Source organism: Pristis pectinata, chromosome 5 (genome assembly GCF_009764475.1).
Source record: "Pristis pectinata isolate sPriPec2 chromosome 5, sPriPec2.1.pri, whole genome shotgun sequence".
NCBI classification, from domain to species: domain Eukaryota; kingdom Metazoa; phylum Chordata; class Chondrichthyes; order Rhinopristiformes; family Pristidae; genus Pristis; species Pristis pectinata.
In genome coordinates, this window is record NC_067409.1 from 61,115,616 (window position 1) to 61,135,662 (window position 20,047).

Here is a 20,047-nt window from a genome sequence, read left to right on the forward strand (position 1 = left end):
CAAATAAATATCATAAGAATAAAACTGGGTAGTCCACTCAGCTTCAATTAGAACATTAACTCTGCATGTTATAACAGCAGAGCCCTTGTACAGAACAAGTCTCATCCTCCACTGTGCTGTGCAGCATTACCATCATACCAAATGATCAAGAACAAACCTACCAGCTGAAAATTTAGCAACCGAGTTGGGGTAGGCCAAAAGCCACAGCAAAATTGTATTCCACTATCACCAATAATCTTAAGGTTTGCTTTCCCTTACTTCTCTGTTACAATAAGGCTATCATCCAACTCAACTCAATAAAAAATGTAGATTGCCAACTTAAAGAACCTACAACACAGGATTATATTCACGTGAAAGAGTGGAAACCACAAGTTATTGACAAGGTTGAGCAATGAAATCAACAGCTTAAATAAAAAGCCCTGCATTCCCACCATATTCAACCATAACTTTAGGTACACAAATAACTAATGGTGGAGATCATTTTGATCCTCAACCATAGCAATGTCCACAATGTGAATGTATAAGACAAGGCAAAAAGATTCACAACTGCCTTCAGTCAGAAACATTACCTGGATATTGCATCTCTGCTTCTTCTTGAGGACCCCAACAGATACTAGTCTTCAACCAACTTGACCCACTCCATTTTATATCAACAACTGGCAAACACAGAACTGTATATAGAAAATGTGGCCCCAACAACTTTCCAACTGCAATGTTGAGCACCTGCGCTCTAGACCCATTCCTGCTTCCAGTAGAGCTACAACACAGGCACCTGTCCACTAAATGTAACTTCAAAGGTTGATCCTATCCATTAAAAAGGTGAAAACCAATATACCCAAAAAGCATGCCATCATCCTTAACTCAATTAAAAAGCATCATTGCTTAAGTTACCTAATGACACATGTGCCAATAACGTGCTGAAGAATTTGACAGTATACTCTCCATTTCCTTCAAGAAGTCTACCTCCAATAATACTTTGGAAAGTCAACACAATCTAAGACAAAGCAGATTGCTTGATCAGCATCCAATCCACCACCTTAGTATTCATTTCCTTCACCACTGATGCATAGTAGCTGCAATGCACACCATCTGCAAGATGCACTGCAGCAATTCACTACAGTCTATTCATCAGCAAATCCCAAGCCCTTGACTTCTACTGCTTAGGATGTCGAGGGCTACAAGCATAAAGAATCACAACTTCCCCCAGGTACCTCTCCAAATTCAACAATATCTTGACTTGGAATTTTAATCGCTGTTCCATCTTCATCAATTAGTCAAGATTCTGGAACTCCCTTATGGATTGCAGCAGTTCAAGACGGCAACATATACCATCTTCAAGCCTTTTCACTGGGCCCAAAATGCCCCCCCTGACCTCATTTAGATGGAGGAACATACTCCTCCTCTGTGAAGGCCAATAGTGCAGCTTGTGAAAATTGTAGAGCTCAAGTCATTTTGTTGCAGCATATACCCTCCTAAGTTGCAATCACTTCCAAAATGAGGTCGAGCACCTCGGTAGCTCTAATACACTTCCTCTTCAAGAAGTGCATGTTGACTTTAAGCAGTGTCAGTTATCTAGAGTTACTGCCAGCTACTCACAAAATTAGTTCTATTTTTGCAAAAAGGTAATCAAAAGTGTAGTTAGAACTGACTGACTGTGAAGATCAAAATAAAATGTAACCAAGAAGTAAACGACTGCAGATGCTGGAAATCAGAAACAAAGATGGAAAATGCTGGAAATACTCAGCAGGTTAGGCAGCATCTGTGGAGAAAGAAGATGATACGATGAATTTTCGTCAGAAACATGTCTTAAATTACAGAGAAGGGGAAGTCGTGGAGAGACCAAGTGAGAGGTATGGATGTGGAAATGAGTTTTGATCAACCCCAGTAAAGACTAGAAAGGAAACAGAATTCACTGAGGGCAGTAAAATATACAAACAGAATTCTCAAAGAGAGTGGAACTTTGTTCAAGTTGGGCATTCCTGGAAGAGCAAATTGAACAGTTATTGAAAAGCAAGGAACTGAGACATTAGAAATCTGAAATAAAAACAAAAATGCTGGAAATGCTTAGCAGGTTGGGCATCGTCTCATGCCATTCTCCGCAACGCAGGACAATATGGACCATGTTATCCTGGGAGTGCCTTTTGTAGGACACTGCTGGGACAAAATAGTCCCAAATTTGCAGTGCCTAATTGAAAGGCCTACAGATAAATAAAATAATCAAAGTAACACATCTTAAAAAAATATATATTTATGTAGGGTGGCACAGCCGCAGCCTCACAGCACAAGCAACTCAGGTGGTCTGGGTGTTCCAGTTTCCTCTCACACCCCAAAAGCATGTGGGTTGGTAGGTTACTTGGCCATTGTGAATTGTCCCTAGTGTGTTCGTGAGTGATAGCGTCTGGGTGGAAGTGGGGGTTGGGGGGAGCTTGATGAGAATGAAAAGTGAGAACACACAGGACCCTGAGGTAGGGTTTCAACCTAAAACATCAACAATTCCTTCCCCTCCCCCTCCCCCCCAGATGCTGCTCAACCCATTGAGCTCCTCCAGCAGATTGTTTGTTGCTGCAGAATGAAAAGTGATCATGATATTAATGTAGGATTAGTTTAAATGGGTAGTTGATGGTGGCATGGACTCGGTAGGCCGAAGGACCCATTTCCATGCTGACTCTCTCTGTAACTCTATAACTTTAGATTAAATCCAATTCATACCACCTCTCCAATACTTCTAAGCCTCAACCTCCAACCTGCCCTGAAACCCTTGATCCCACATCATACCTTTGATGATGCTCTCCATATCATCCTCAACATCTGCATGCCAGCTCTGCTCCTGATCTCCCTGCCACAATATGCTGACCTCCCCAGTCTCAACAATCTCTAAAATGCTGGTTCAGTATCTCCCCACCCCTACCAACGCCAGGTTATCTGTCCACAACTCCTGACCACAAGCTGAGTCTCCGAATCCTTCCCTCCTGTCCCATGCTCCCAACAGTAGCACAGTCTCAGATTCCTTCCCTGCCAGCTGCAGGCAGTGTTTCCTGGCCCTTCCTTCCCCACACAACAGCACTGGAACTCCACCATTGTTCTTAAGCGCCTGACCCAAAGGAAGACCCCATCTTCCCCACACAGCCAGGCCTGATCAGGCCTGTGGTTGATTACCCAAGCCCAGCATCAGGGGAGGATGACAGCATGGCACATCTTTAATCATGGGCCTTGATTGTAACTGAATTTGGTGCAGCAGGACAATGACCAAATGATTGTTTTTCCACCGTGGCAATACTGTTCCAGGTCACCCTTCACAGTACACCAGAATGCTGAGATAAATATCCAGACCAAAAACTTACCTAGGTGTATGCGTCTGCACAGTTTTTTTTAAAATCAACAACAAACATGTATACATATTTGAATAAGGGAATGAAATTTAAATACTCTTGAGCTCAAAATTACAACAGATGTGCATTTTGTACTCATGCCAGCTCTTGGTCTAAGACCAGCTTAATACTGGTTAAAAATACAGATGTAGAGCTGCTAATTTTTCATATGAGACTCAGTTTTCCTCATCTGAGTCCTTTTTTTGTTTGCATCTTAGCTAACCGTGTTCTATTCATGCTAAGTGCAATACCCTGTTTTAAAAATTTGCTGAGGTAACAAACAACTTTTGCTTGTCTTTGCACCAACACCATATATTTCAGCACTTCTTTGCTGATGCAGGTTCTCTTTGCTTTACATATTTCTTTAATTAGAGAGCAGTCGGAGCAACCATGTAGTACAGGATGTTATCAAAAATCTTCAGATAAAAGGGCAGTTGTCACCGCTGCACTAAAAATCAGCACAAATATTTTGCATGAAATTGATCATTGTTCATTCAGGTTCAGTTAAACAATTTATGCCCAAGATTTCAAAACATTTAAGAGTGTTTGCCTAGAAGTAGCTGGCAACGTGTCAATCCCTACAGTTCTGATGACAGGGTTCCATGGGCTGACCTATCCAATATTCTTTCTTCTCTCTCTTCTCTCCAGGACCCTGCATAGCATTTGGCATTTTCTGACTGTCTGTCCCCTTTGGGTGCTGAAAGATCTCACTTACCAAGGACTGAGAGGCAGATGTTGGTCTGAGATACCTACAGCTGCTGCTAAATGTACATACTTTATCACTTAATGTAATACTGTTCCAAGGGCAGGTCAGCCCGGGGACTGCCACAGGTGTGAGAGATACTACTAATTATGGAGGTATACTTTAGATATTTGGGTTTTATTTAGTGTGAAGCATAGAGACTATGCAGAATAATTGTCCTTAAGAGGCCTGCAAATCATTGAAAGGAAGGAAATGGAAGCAATTTCAATTTAAAGTGCAATTTCTGAGATTAATATAATTTTTTTTAAATGTCAATTAATTTCCTTTGCCAGAAGAAAGTAATCTCAAATTTTTGGAATCATAGCACGTTTGCTGGAAACCAGCCATGTCATGTCTGGCTGCAAAGATTCACCTATAATACATATACAGTGGTGCTTTATGAGGTGGTTCCAATTGCTGTACAGGGATTGGCATCTGTGGAGCCTTGTTCTTGATTCCAATGTTCAGCACAATTGAAATTAAGTGTTCTTTCTTTTTTGAGGTACTTTTGAATTAAATACAGTAAAATTGGGCTTCATCGATAACTCAAAACAGATGCAAAGTGAATTGCCAACATATTTTTCACTGAACACAGTTTTGAAATTAATGGAAATGAAAAATTGGTGTGATGGAAAATAAGCTACCAATTCACTGAGAGCTTTTTTTTCAATGTTACTAGCAAGGACTAATTTCAATTTTATGTCAATTTGCTCAAAATGCACGTGTTTGTTACACAAATTCTTGCAAGTTCAGAATGGACAGGTTATTGTCAGTTACTAAAAATATTCAGCACATACAACAGAAGATAGATTGTAACTTCCATGTTTTCAATAAACTACTTAGCTATTACACAAGAGGAGCCATAATTCCCCTCCCGAATAAGGATCCTGTACCACTTTAATGCTGATCTAGCCATCCATAGAATCTCATCCAAATGGATTCCAAACCCCTAAATTCTCCATTCCAGATTTACCAAGGAAACTACCTCAGCTCAATAAAAAGTGTTAAGAAAAATAGACTGTAAAACATCTACCATGCATAAACCTACTGTTATAAGTTAATTAGTAACACATCAGAATTTAAGTATGTCAACATCAATTCAATGAAGAAAGGTATTCTAACTTTGACTCAATATAAATAATTATTTGCAAAATTCACGACAGAAAATTTGTGATAATATTCTGTTCTTAGCTCTTAATATGTAAATGCTCCAATTATTAATGCTAATTATTTACCTCAGTGTGATGTATTTTTTTTATTATATGGCACAAACCTACCTTCTGCACAATATCCCATACATCCTTGTGTAGGTTGGAGTAGGTACACGAAAAAGTCACCACAGTTTCGCACACTGACTGGAATTCGGAAAAGACAACAGTCCTTTGTTGTACTGAAGAAAAACTGCCATGTTGCACAGGCAGTCAAATGTTTAATCTCTCCAGGTTGTGGCAAAGAATCTGTCTCTCTCAGAGACAACCAGACAGGAGCTTGAGTACCACAATGATTCATCTAAGGGGAAGATTTGTAAGATTAAATAAGCAACATTTTTTTCTTACCACAATTTGTGTAGCCACTTCGCAAATAAAAACAATCTGGTATTTGCATTGAATACAATGAGGAATGGTTTCAGTTCTGCTAGTAATAAAAGCATTTCATTCTTAGGTCAGGGTTCATTCATGAACATTTGCTACTGCAGTTACATTTCTTCTTTAACAAAAAAGGTCCTTGTCCTCTATACATTACTTACAGTCTTTTTTTTAAAATGTTCCTTAACTCCTTCATTACATACCGGAATATTGCCAGTCCACTATGGTTAAATTATCAGTCATTTATAAAACTGTACTTACTCAAGAAAGGTCTGGGGAAATGGGTGTGAAGATTCATCATTCAAGTATAGAAGTATATATTTAATGGGCCAATGGGACAACTTTCAAAACGAGTACCAAAATTTATAATTTTCCAATTCCACAACGTTAAGTTTTATAAGATCAACCAGGATTGCAAAACAAAAATGACAATGTTCTTGCTTGAACGTAACATTCTTGAAAAATGGCCTACAAAACAATGGCATTGAGTGTTTTGGTCCAGGAAGGTGACGAATAAATATATTTTCTTTTAGTTGGAAAGCTATCAACCTTCAAGTCCCGCATCTTAGCTGAAGAAAATGTGGACCACTGTCATTTCGAGAAACTTTTTTTTGAAACCTAAAATGATAATTTTACCCAATGTCAAGAAATGAAGCCGTCATTCAGATTGGGCATAGTTCCAATAGTAACCAATGCTTCCATCGTCTTTGTGCTAATGACTGATAATTTCAACAGAGGTGAACAGATAACAATTGGAAGTCAGCCAATTTCTCCTGCCCATAGCTCATGGTTGCTGAAGCTACATGCATGGTGCTGAAATGCTCGATCAGATAAAATCAATTCACTCAGAACAGAAAATAATTAAAATTCCTTCTGCTTCATTATGGGTCAAAATTTAGCAAGGATCATTTGTATTCCATTAGATCTCATCAAGTCTTCCTAAACTGGGCAGCACTAGAGTGGACACAGTTCTTATTGCATCTTTCCATGTAATAGGATAGTTTAATTAAACAATATTGTTTCTAAACAGTTCAGCATACTATATGAAAACAAACTTATCTCCTCTGGTCATGGTGTGTCAAATACTTGGATGATTCTAGAACACTGTATACCTCTACACATTTTGTTGGCATTTCTGCAGGTTTATCAAATATCTGAAAGCGATACCATCCTGGTGTTAAAGAGTGATCGCATATCAGCTCCTGTATTGCTGACTGTTGCAACCGAAGTGAATCAAAGTCCACACTTCTGTACGGGTTCTGAAGGAGCTGGTGTCCTCCAGGGTAGCACTCAGGGGCTGTCAGACAACAGAAAGAGAGTTAGTAATGGCTTACTGTAACTGTCCAAGTAATTAATTCTTTTACTTAACTTCATTGATGATATGGTTAGCCAAATACACAGCAAGGTATATGCATTTGGAAACTACTGGTTAACTGAAAAACAAACTAATTTGAGCTATAGATTTTTGATCTGCTGATTTCTTAAAATAGGCAATGCATTTCTTCAATAATGCTTAAGCTTAAATATCTCTGCATGATATTTAAATTTATATTGATTTTTACTTCGCAAATTCAAATCAATTTGGTTTTAGAACTATCAAACCTGACCTAAATACAAAATGAACCAGAACTTCATTGAACCAAGGGAGGTTTAACTTATCAAGTGTTATTGAATGGCTCTTACAGGGAAAATCTCAAATGGGGGGGGGGGGAACAAATCAGAATTTCGGTGTTGGATTGGGGTCTTGTACTGTCAGGGTTTTGGGAACAATCTCAGAGATTGCAGAGTCTTGACACAAAACATTGACAATTCCCCTCCCCCTCTCCACAGATGCTGCCTGACCCCAAGTTCCTCCAACAGTTGGTTTTTTGCTCCGGATTCTAGCATCTGCAGTCTCGTGTCTCAATCTCAGAGGCTGATTGGGGAGCTGGGTAGTGGAAGAGGTTTAGTTCAGTTATTGAACTTTATCATTAAGTTCAAAGGAGTACTTAGGGATATTAGTGACAAGATCAGCCAGTTAGGCTGCTCTTCAGAAGAGGTAAGAAAACAAACCTACCCAATTTGGGTCGTCACCCCAGCCCTGGGCAGGGACCTACTCAGAAATCCATACAATTAAAATGTTGTTCATTGAGTGCCCAATGACAGAGGCACCCCAGAATAAAGCAAACAAAGAAGGGCAATGTGCTTCTAATTGCCCCTATTAACCCATTCAGTCTCACCTTATCACAGATATTACTTTTGTTCAACCTCCTCAGCCTCCTTTGCTACTGGAAACTAACTTTTTGTCTTTCCCAGTTCTGACAATGGGTTTCAGACCTGAAAGATTAACACAGTTTCTCTTTCCACAGATGCTGCCTGACCCAATGAATGTTTCTCACATTTTCTGTTTCTACTATAGAAAAAGATAATCGCTGTCTCATGAAATCCACAGAATAAATTTAATTGTCAAGAAACCTAGACTAGTAGTGGTGCATTCTTTGGTACTACATTGGATAGTCAGATGTGCCATCCTTTGGATAAGTTGTTAAGACAGAGACACAGGAGATGGCAGATGCTGGAATCTGAAGCAAAAAAACAAATTGCTGGAGGAACTCAGTGGATCGAGCAGCATCCGTGGAGGGAAAAGAACTGTTGAGATTTCAGGCCGAGACTGCATCAGGATAAGTTGTTAAACCTTTTGGGTGGTCATAAAACATCTCACCACGCTCTTTTAGAGAGAAGAGGTAATTCAAAATCCTGGCAAATATTTATCCTTTAAACTGTTTTCTTTTGGTATGATGTTGGTATCTGGTCATTATGAACCACTGTTGCTTGCAAGATCCTACTGTGCACAAACTGGGTACATATATTGCGTTTTCTATAATACAAGTTACCACTCTTCAAAATGCTCTTATTCTACTGTAAAGCACTTTAGTACATTCTGAAGTGATGAAAAAAAACTAAGATCTATGTTATTTCTTTCCTGTTCATATTAACTAGACTACTGAAATCCAGTCAAAAGATGGCTGAGCCTGAAAAGCTTGCAGACAAATTTTGCCTCTTAAGTAGACAGCAATTTCTGATAAATTGCATGTTGTTAAGAGGATTTTTTTTTTGTTTTTAAATGAACCATTACAATTTCTCAATTCATTGTTAACACATTTTGGGCCTACATAAAAGAAACATGAGAGTGACAGAAGACAAAAATGTAAAGTTTCAAGTTGTTAAACCCAGATTCACAAAGAATAACCAATTATCGTTAACAAAACATTTTCTTGTGAAAAAGAATCATATTTTTCAAGGCAATGTAAAATTTGAAGCCAGAAGTGCATAAAAAATTTCCTCAATGATTCTCCAGCTGAGATGGGGCTCAGTCAGCAGTCTGAAATGGATGTAAATGACACCACACTATTTTAGAATGTAATTCCTAGTTTCCTGACAAAAGCCATGCCTCAACCAACACCACAAAAACAAATTATCTGGTCATCATCACCTTGTTGTTTGTGGTAGTTTGCAGTGTGCAATTTCAGCATAGAAGTTTCTACATTAAAATCTACCTAGACTTCAAAACTACTTCAGTGCTGTAAAGCACCTCAGGTTGCCCTGAAAGTGACCTGTAAGATGCTGTATTCTTCCTTCACATAGCTCAGAACTCCTTTGATGGTACCTTTTAACAAAAGAGGGGAAAAAAGGAGCATTTCTTATGTTAGATGATTTGGATTCTGGATGACATTTGCAAAAACATTTTCAATACCCAGACGAAGTTACTTGACCATTAGCTAACTTAAATTATTTATGAAACCAATTTCATAAACATATTCCCTTTATAGAATTTTCAAAGCATTCCATCTACACATCACAACACCTTGTTTGAAATGTGTGCAGTAGCTAATCTGAGAAATGACAAGCAGTAAATAACCTTAACCCTGTTTGTACTATTATAAAGCAAAAACAAACCTAATAAATAATCCCCATAGATGAGACTGCTTTATTATTCTCATATACAGGTTTACATTCAAGCAGAGCACCCTAACATACAATATATTATCAGATATGCAGCCAGAATTCTAATATGTTCCTTTCCTACTTAAGAGTCTCCCAAGAAACAACAACCATTCCTGGTGCTCTGTAGAAACCCGCACCAGAGGATGCACTCAAATTTACTTCACCTGTTACAAGTACCTGAACATGTATCTGTCCTGGAAGAATTAGATCAGTGGTTTGGGAAGGGGTCACCTGGCAAAGCACATAGGATGGGCAAGTAGCAGCACTTGTTGGTGGAAACAGAGTAAGAACCCATCAGCTGTAGTTTACACCTTTCTTCACATACAACCAACTGGGAATTGGGCCTCCATGTAGTATAACAGCACAAGCTGTATCTATGAGTGTTTCCAAACACCTTGATTTATATATTGGCTGATGTGAAGAAGCTCATAACTTTATAAATGATTTGTGTTTTGCATTGGAGCCCCTGAGAAAAAGTCCAGATAATATTGAGACCCAACCAGTAAACATTAAAACAGTCTGGATATCTTTGCTACTTGCTTAAGGGAGTTTTGAATTTTTAATTGCTACTTGCCCCCAATAATACTAGGGCAGAACCTATCAATCGTTAAAAAGAAAAACCTAGAAATCCAGTCATGGTCATTTAGTGTTCTGCTTATTTTTGCATTAAGCCTCCACAGATGAGTGAATCCCAGTTCAAAGTGCATATTACTAATATGGACAATATATTCAAGTGGAATAATTTCTAAAGAGTGCCCTAAAAGCAAGAAACTCCACCAATGGCTCTTCATTCATCAAGCTGCATATAGTGGAAAAATATCATGTGCTCATATCAAACTATTCAAGTTTCAATTAACTGCACCTTAAGATACTGATTATCTAATTAGTGATGGGTGAGGATGACTATTAAATTTATTCTGTAGCTAATGTCCTTCCAGAATAAATATTGATTTTTGACATGCCACTTATAGCTAGAGCCAGAGCTTGTGCACGGGTTACACTTTTTTTGTATTCATTTTCAGGATACATAATTGCCCTTAGAGGATGTGTTGTTGTGCCAGTTTCTTGATCCATTTCCATTCTTCCAATGAAGGTGAAAGTACAAGTATTCCCACAGTGCTGTTGGGGAAGGAGTTCCTGTATTTAGATCCAGTGATGAAGAACCAGAGATATACTTCCAAGTCAGGTTGATGGAAACTTGGAGGGGAACCTGCAGGTGGTGATGTTCCAATGCCATCCTTCTTGGTGGTTTGGGAGGAACTGCTGAAGTGGCCTTGGTGAGTAACTACAGTGTATTTTGTAAATGGTATACACTGAACACATGTGAAAAAATATTTAGGGGGTGGATGGGGTGCCAAAGCAGGCTGTTTTGTCCTAGATGGTGCTGGGTTTCTAGAGAATTGGAGTGGCATTCATCCAGGTAACTGGACGTATTCCATCACATTCTTGATATGTGCCTTGTAGATACCTTAAAAATCCAGTATGCTCAAGAATTTGGTGGTGCCAGACTAGCAGATTTTCCAGTCTAATCGGTTTGCTATTATGGTAATCTCCAATACATTCTTCAAGGGAGCCTGGGAGAGAGAACTCCAGCAAGTGGAAGAGGTCTGCAGGAACCAGGGCCCAGGACAGTGGATAGGGAGCCTGGGAACCAGAGACCCAAACGAGTAGACCAGGGAGCACAGCAAACATAATGTGGTCAGCCACATGCCAAACCAGTGGGAGTTCCTAGTAGTCAGACAGTGGATTATCAGAGCTTTTCTGTAGTGTAAAGGTCTTGGGGCGTCAGGAAGCAAGTCACTTTCTGCAGGATATCTAGCCTCTGCCCTACTCATGAAACAATGGAGTTTGTCTAACCAGTCCAGTTGAGTTTTTTTTTAAATCAAGTGTGGTCCCAGGATATTGGTGGGAGGCCTCAGTGATGGCAACACCACTACATGTTTATGATAGGTCATTAGATTCTCTCTTGTTGGAGATGGTCATTGCCCACCATTTATGAGCCCATGCCTGAATACTGTCTGGGTTTTGTGAAATGTAGACATAGGTTGCTTTGTTTTGAGAAGTTGCAAATGGAATTGAACATTATGGAATCGTTAGCAAGCATCACCACTTCCGACTGTATGGTGGAAGGAAAGTTATTGATGAAGCAACCAGAGATGGTTGGGCTGAGGACACTGCCCGGAGGAACAATATCCTGTCCTGTGGCTGTGATGATCGACCTCTAACAACTACAAGCATCTTCCTTTGTGCAAGTTATGACTTCAGCCATTAGAGTATTTGCCCTGTAATACTCCTCAACTTCAGTTTCACCTTGGCTGTTTTGATGCCACGTGCTGTCAAATGTTGCCATGATATCAAGAGCAGTCACTCCCACCAACTCCCCCACCCCCCCCCCCCCCCAACTTTAGTTCAGAACAAGGCTGGACCTGAGTGGTCTTGGCAGATCTCAGACTAAATTCATGGTAAATGCCATTTGATTACCGTGTCAACTAGGGTTTCCATCACTTTGCCAATGATTGGGAGTTGACATTGGGTGGTGATCAAATCAGACTGGATTTGTTCTACTTATTACGAATGAGGAAGATATAGGCAATGTTCTACATTGATAGGTAGATGCCAATGTTGTAAGTGAATTGGAACAGATTGGGCTAGAGGCACAGCTAATTCTGAAGCTCAGATTTTCAGTACTGCAAATGGCATGTAGTCATAGCCAGTATTCCCAGCCATTTCTTGTCATCATGTGAGGAGAATCAAAATTTCCAGAGACCGACTTCTGTGATGGTAGGGATCTTAAGAAGCAGCCAAGACAGATCATCTCGCTGACACCTCAGTTGAAAATGGTTGCGAATGCTTCAGCCTTTTCTTTAGCACTCAGAAGCTGGGCACCACCATTGTTATGGATGGGGATATTCTTGGTTGGACCCTGCTCTTCCAATTAGCTGTTTAATTGCCTGCAACCATTCACAACTAGCTGTGGTAGGAATGCAAAGCTTTGATACGATCTTTTAGATGCACAAGTTTTTCTGCTGAAATGGGCATTTTATAATGACTTAAGTTCTAAAGACTCCATTCTGCATGATGTAGGTGATTAACATTCATTGTAGAGGTTAAAAAGCTAGGTACCAGTTGATTAAGTTGTTGAAATGCACTCGTGCAGAACTATGATAGTATTTTACTGTATATTTCTCATATAGCAAATGTCGCCTTGCTGTTCACAGAAATGTTTACGCTTCCAAATATTTTAACATTTAATAGAGTGATTATTCAATGTTTTAACCAGAATCACAGTTTCACTTATTCATTACATTCCTTTCTAACGTTTCTTGAACTCTTTATATTTACAGCAATTTTATTAGTTTGTCACACTATTTAGAAAAGGTTATTTTAAAAAAAATCCAATTTAAATCTAAAACTACTTGTGTTGTAAAGTACTATTTTTAGATGTATATTCATTTTGTGAATAAGTATTCCTGGTACCAGCTTACACTTCAATGTACTGGTGAAATTGCAACGGCTCTACTTTTCCATTAGTCACTTTCATCTCACATTAAATATTAAAACCCTGTTGTCAGATCCGATGAGTTCACCCATAATTTACATAATACCTTTGAACTAGTAGATATGAAATTTTGTAGATATTTACAGTTCTACAATATAAATTATCAGAGAGAGAAAGAATTCTATTTAAAATATACATCTTTGAAAATATGGTGAAACCAAACTACATATTTTATTCCTAACATCATGTTTTGACTTCAAACAAAATTAATTTCAAAGTTCCATTATTAGTTTAAACTGGGTTGAAAGTGAATTTTGCGCAAGTTTTTATATTACTTTGGCATACAGCCGTCAAACCCCACAAGGACAAATCAGATAAAGAAAATATGTCTAAAGACCAGCTGTAACATGATTAAATAAATAACTTGGGTCAGTGTTGAAATATAGCTTCAAAAAGTTATACACGAGAAACAAGAAAATACAGAGCCATATCATAATTAGCACATTGAAAATACAAGGTGATTTTTAACACCATTCATGCTGTGAATAATTTTATATGTGTATTGTTGGATCTACTGTGTCAGAACTAACAAATTCATAAGAATATGCTGGACAACATAATGTAACATTAATGAGCACATACTCTTATCTTTGGGCACAAAAGGTAAAAAAAAAACCTTTTCAAAGCAAACTATTATTTGGAAACCCTTTTTAAGAAAAATAGAAAGTGTATGTGCATGAAAAGAGGGAGCTCCAAAGAAAACCATGTACAAGTTGGTCAGTCACAAAACTACACTGCACACAGCTGGACAGAATGAACAACACAGAGGTTTCAAACTTTTCTTCCTAGGCCTTTGATTCTTATGAAATGTGCGTTTTGGCTAGTTTTGCTTGGATGAAACTCATTTGCTTCAGAAATATAGCTTTTGAGAACACAGACATAGAACAGAACAGCACAGGCCCTTTGGCCCATAATGTTGTGATGAACTAATTAAACTAGTAATTCAATGCCCAACTAAACTAATCCCTTCTGCTTACACAATGTCCACATCCCTCCATTTTCTACACATTCATGTACCTATCCAAGAGCTTCTTAAAATGCTTCTATCATATTTGCCTCCACTACCACCCCTGGCAGCACATTGCAGGCACCCACCACTGTGTAAAAAAAACTTGCTCTGCACATCTCCTTTGAACTTACCACTCTCACATTAAATGCATGCCCTCCAGCATTAAACATTTCAACCCTGGGAAAAAGATACCAGCTGTCTAGTCCATCTGTGCCTCTCATAATCTCAGTCAGATCTCCTCTCATCCTCCACCGCTCCACAGAAAACAACCCAAGTTTGTCCAATCTCTCCTTATAGCACATACTTTCTAATCCAGGCAGCATCCTGGTAACCCCTTTCTGCACCCTCTCCAAAGCCTCCACATCATTCCTATAATGGGACAACCAGAATTGAATGCAATACTCCAGATGTAGCCTAACCAGAGTTTTAGAAAGCTGCAACATAACTTCCCAACTATTGAACTCAATGCCTCGGACTAATAAAGGCAAACATGCCATACACCTTCTTCACCATCCTATCGATCTGTATCCTTTGGCAATTATCTGCACTATCCACAACACCACCAATCTGGGGTACATCAATTCCCAGCCACTTATGTCTCATAAATATTTTAGAATAGGGTATCATTGGGAAGTGAAAAAAAATGCATGGTCTATAGATAGATTATATCCAAATACAAATGGATAGAACCCTAACCTTCAAGGGCAATTAGTGATGGACAATCAATGACTGCCTTGCCAGCAACACCTAGATCCTGAAAATGAATAAATAAGTTCCAAAAACCCCTCTCTAATTTTGACCTTTAGATTTATGGTTGAAATTCCATCCTATCAATGTATTGAATATCGTGAATATTTTTAGTACATCTGGGGACCAATCTGCGATCTGTGGGTAGTGTTTCAGATTTTATTGCCACTGCCAGCTTGAACTACCTAACCCAATCTCGGAGGAGCTAAATGTGCTGGACTAAAACGTCCTGGGGTCCGTTGACAAAGTCAAAGCTGTGACAGGGTTACAATTATATACTGAAAATGACCCACCCCCAAAACTTCCCCAAAAATCTTCAACTGTCAGCAAACCCCTAGACCTGGTCAGCAGTTTGCCAGCTGGCAAGGTTTTAAAGAAAATGAAGTGTTGAAAAAATAAAGTGTTTAAAATGTCTTTTCAAATCACTTAAAACTTTTTTTTAAAAAGGGAAAGGAATTTGCTTTCTTACCTTTCCCAACCGACCTGCACCTCAACAATCCTCTCTCAACTCAAATGGAGCAGGAATCCTGTGGCAGAGCAGCCAGTACCTGTGACAGTGATCACAACATTTTCTGTTTCTATTTCAGATTTTTAAGCACCTGCAGTATTTTGGCTTTCATCCAATGGCAGATGTGACCTAATGCAAGTCCAGTTGGAGAATATATTGAAATATATGGCACTAACCATTGCTGCCGAAGTTCGGACCAGGGTGTAGCTGTGAGCCCCACATCTCAATAGAGAGTGACTGTACCACTTGCCCTGGTCTGCCCAAACCCAGACTTCGCAGGCAGCCTCTCCAAACCAAGCAGTTGCTGTAAAGGTGGCAATGGAGGGCACAAATTCATACCAGATTCCCAGCACAGCAACACTGACAAATGTTTCTTTCCATAGATAATACTATGATGACTCCCATTAGTGCTGATTCTAGTGGCACTGATGTTTCTGGAAATGTATCCTGAGCTCAAAAATGAGGTACCCAGTGCTGGCGTTATGCCTTTTCATAGTTGTTTGAGGCTCTTGCCTTACCTTCTGCAAAATTAAATTGTGCATAACTAACAAAAATATGCCGGCTGCAGTCAGTTTTTCAGCAAGGTAACTGAAGATATTTGTCAAGTTGTGGAATGTGCACCCAATCGCCTGTCACAATATGGTTTGAAACTGTTTACTTTACAGTTTGAAACCATACACTATACTTGAATGTTTTCCCTAACAAAGAGCTCCTTAAAGGCAAGAAGATCATTTTTAGTCCAATGGGGCTGGGACAAGTGGGGGGGGGGGGGGGTGTTTGCAATTCTTCCTGCAATAAATAACCCCACATTCACTGGAGCAAGTTATCTCACTATATCCAGGTCATTAAAAAAAAATTCAACCCTTCAGCTTGAAAAATGTTTATGCTGCAGAATACTACAACTGCACACTGAGATCAATGGGCACCTGAGATTTTGGTGAACAATTGGAACAAGAGCCATTCTCTTTAAACAGAGATATTTAATGATCGGGAAAGAAGCAGAAAATGAGTAATGTCAGAAAGAAAAAACAGAAGAAAACTTGAATTAGATGGTGAAAGAGCATGAGAGACAAATGTATATTAGAAACAAAAACAGAGAATGCTGGAAATCCTTGGTACATCAGGCAGTGTTTCCGGTGAGAAAAACAAGAGGTAATGTTCAGGTTGGTAAGCTTTCATCAGAAATATTAGAGAGAGCACACAGGGGAACCTGTACAAGAGCTATAAACAATGGAAAGGAATGGAAACAATTTCAACATTTAAAAGCTAGCAGAACAATTTGCAAACTGCATGGACTTAATTTGCTCCCCTTTTCACCCAGAACTTGAATGGTATTGGTATTGGTTTATTATTGTCACTTGTACCGAGGTACAGTGAAAAACTTGTCTTGCATACCGATCGTATAGGTCAATTCATTACACAGTGCAGTTACATTGAATTACAGGGACATGAATATCGTCATTAAAAGGGTCTCTGCATCATTTAAGCAGCAATCTAAATTGCTGTAAATTTTTGATTTCATTTGAAAAAAGCAATTTATGGAAATTCATGGAGTGGTCAGCGGTGAGCTCCTAGTTTCCCAAAACCAAAGTGGGTTGGATCAAATTATCCAATGATGTCTGATGATTCACAACTCAAGCATTATCCTTCTTTGTCACAAATTGCAGGGTTACTTGCAAACTACAAATTGAGCATGCATTAATATCAGTGTAATATTCCTGGCAAATAGTGGAGGGTTCTTGTTTTTAACATGAAAATCTGCAGCAGTCTGAGTTTCCCACAGCTTCTGCAAATAAAATAAATTGCATTAGCGGCACATGTAGTTGAAGCGCAATTAAACAACATTCACTGTTAATCGGAATGTGTTATTTATTTGCAAATCCTGGTTCATTAAAGACGTTGATGCAAAGTCAGAATAATTTTGGGGAATGATGTGCTTACCCTTAATAGCAATTTCTTAAAATAACTGTCTTGTTTTTAAATTTACTTTGTGGAATAGATAAAGTCAAGTGAAAAATTTCCATTTTCAACTTGACCTTAGTTGCTTCATGCCTGTCATTGGAGCTATAATGTATTAAAGGAGAAGAAATTACTATAGGAATCTATATTTGCTTATTTAGACATTAGATCATATTTAAATTGAGAAGTAACCTGTTGCAGCAGACACTCCACACACTTAATGAAGCTAATGGCTGAACTACTGCAAATTGGCCCTTTGCATACTTATAGCAAACACTGTAGTTTGCCAACTCTATGGGGCAGCCAGATCAGCCTGGTTAGGTGTCAGCCAAGCCATTATGAGAGACTAAAGAGGGAGCTGGCTATGGTGAGACGAGCAATGGTTGTCAGATGTTTTTGATTTAATCAGGCATCTCCAGGTTCCACAATAATAACTAAATATTCAAACCCATCCAAAAAGCAAGCGTGAACCTTTAAATGCTAGTTTTGTTGCTGACCCTTTAAGGAAACTGACTACAGTAGGTTTAGTGCACAATCCAATTTGATTCTTAAACATTAAGTTTCTTGTTCACATACAAACCAGACAAATAGGCCATTTCAGGCAAACATTTGAAAAAAATGTTTCCTCATGTTCTGTATTGTCAGCTAAGATTTCCTCTCCAGTTATACTCCAGGCAGTCAGCAGGGAAATAGGCCCTTCATTCCCCTGAATTTGTGCCCGTCACCGCATTCTTAATATAAAACCTTTCAATGCCAGTAACCACCAACAAACAAATCCCAACACATCTACCAAGGACAAATCTGGTGGCATTCAGTCCTGATATTTTAGATGGTTCTGAACAAAAATTTCAAACTTGGCATTACTTGCTCACACATTTCCTTCCACCACTTTGCTGCCTTCATCACCACTAGGTTCAGCTTAACTGAAGGTCTTCTCACTAGTCTTCAACTTCTTTTTAAAAGAACAAGAGAACTACTGTGAGCACTCCCTATTCATCTTACATTTTTATGCAACTGCTCATGTATACAGAAACATTACAAAAAGGAAAGCAACAAATGCTGAAGGCAAAGAGAGCAGCAAGTTACTTGGAGGAAGAATGGGTGGAGAGAGAGAGAGACAACTGAAGAGAAAGGGTTTGAAGAGAAGATTGATAACTAGTGGAAGATGACGTGGAGGTGAAGTTGTGAAGCAGAACATTTGTGACGGCAAGCACTACAGAGATTTGAAAACATGATCAAATTCAACTCCAACTGAAATTCACACCAATTAATCCCAGGAGAACAAGAGATATGGCATGTCACATGCCAATAAAACAAAATGATTAAAATTTACTTCATGTTTATATAGGCAAAGAGACTTAGTAATTTAAGCACCACATTGTTTGCTGAAAAAAGTTAGCAGATGAGATTGAACTGCTCCATATTTTTCATATCCAAGAAATTATCTATTAATATCACAAGCAATAAACTTTAATATTTACATGGCAATTTTGTTCATTACTGCAACTGACAAACTTAAATCATTCATTTTAATCAGGTCAATACCTTTATTAAAAAGCAGACACTTACAACTTTCCATCCCAAAGAAAAATAGATTACTAACTACAGTGATTAGCAGATTCCTACAAAAGTTTTAAACAAGTTTTCCTGTCATCTCTCCAAAGCAAATATACGATTAAACAAAATCACTTTATTCATCTTCATCACATATGAAGCAAAACTTGCCTTCTTGTCTTTGAATCATCTTCACAGATTTTCTTGTAACAAACACTGGCATCAACAGCATGACAGTGTTAGAACCTAGAACATTGTTTTGCTTTGATACTCAATTCCTGCATCAATTACTCACAGGTTATATGTATGGTGACTCAGATACTTTGTAGAACTCCATCTGCTCTATCCTAATAATACACTTTAACTCCAACATCAGAACACTTCCTACTGTGCCGGTGTGACATTTCTTACATCTGTCATCCTCTTAGCCTCTGAACAGAAATACCAAACGTGATGATTTTTTGCTGTAAATTCAGACAACTGTGAGGTAGTGGGTTAAGACTACAAAAGCTGATTTCATTTAAGACCCCTACAGCTGTCAAAGCAAAGTATGTTTAAGGTATTGGACAGGGCTGGATTTAGACCAAGAGCTCATAAAGTAAAAATAGTATCAGCCAAGAATTTATCAAATTAATTTGAGACAGCTTTCTACTTTAACACTAGGTTTACAATTCATTGCTTTCTTTAATGAAACATAGTTACTAATTCAACAATATCAACTGTGTACATCAAGACTGAAATTAGTTATTACAACTGGATGACAGATGACCTGATATGATAGTTATCCAAATTTGTGGCACTATGCCCTGGACAATACTTATCCTTCAACAAACATCAGAAAAGGCAGATCATCTAATCATGATCACACTGCCATTTGTTTAAGCTAGCGTTGTTTGCTGTTAAGTAGATTCTGGATCTGCTGGTTACTCTCACCAAACAGTCCTGGTGTTTTCTGGTGGGAGTCAGAAAACAAAAAATCTTTTCAGTTGCCAATTATAATGGACTTCAAAACAGTCCAGATGCAGTGGACA

General features: G+C 38.6%; 1 protein-coding gene across 1 annotated transcript in view; it reads right to left on the reverse strand.

Annotated features, from left to right (window-relative positions):
- Positions 1-20,047, reverse strand: part of vwde (von Willebrand factor D and EGF domains) — a 151,329-nt gene that overhangs the window by 101,560 nt on the left and 29,722 nt on the right. Inside the window, exons 2-3 of the mRNA XM_052016930.1 lie at positions 6,809-6,993; positions 5,388-5,619 (exon numbers count right to left, since the gene is read on the reverse strand). Coding sequence (XP_051872890.1) covers positions 5,388-5,619; positions 6,809-6,993 — 417 coding nt within the window. The remainder of the gene's footprint in view (positions 1-5,387; positions 5,620-6,808; positions 6,994-20,047) is intronic.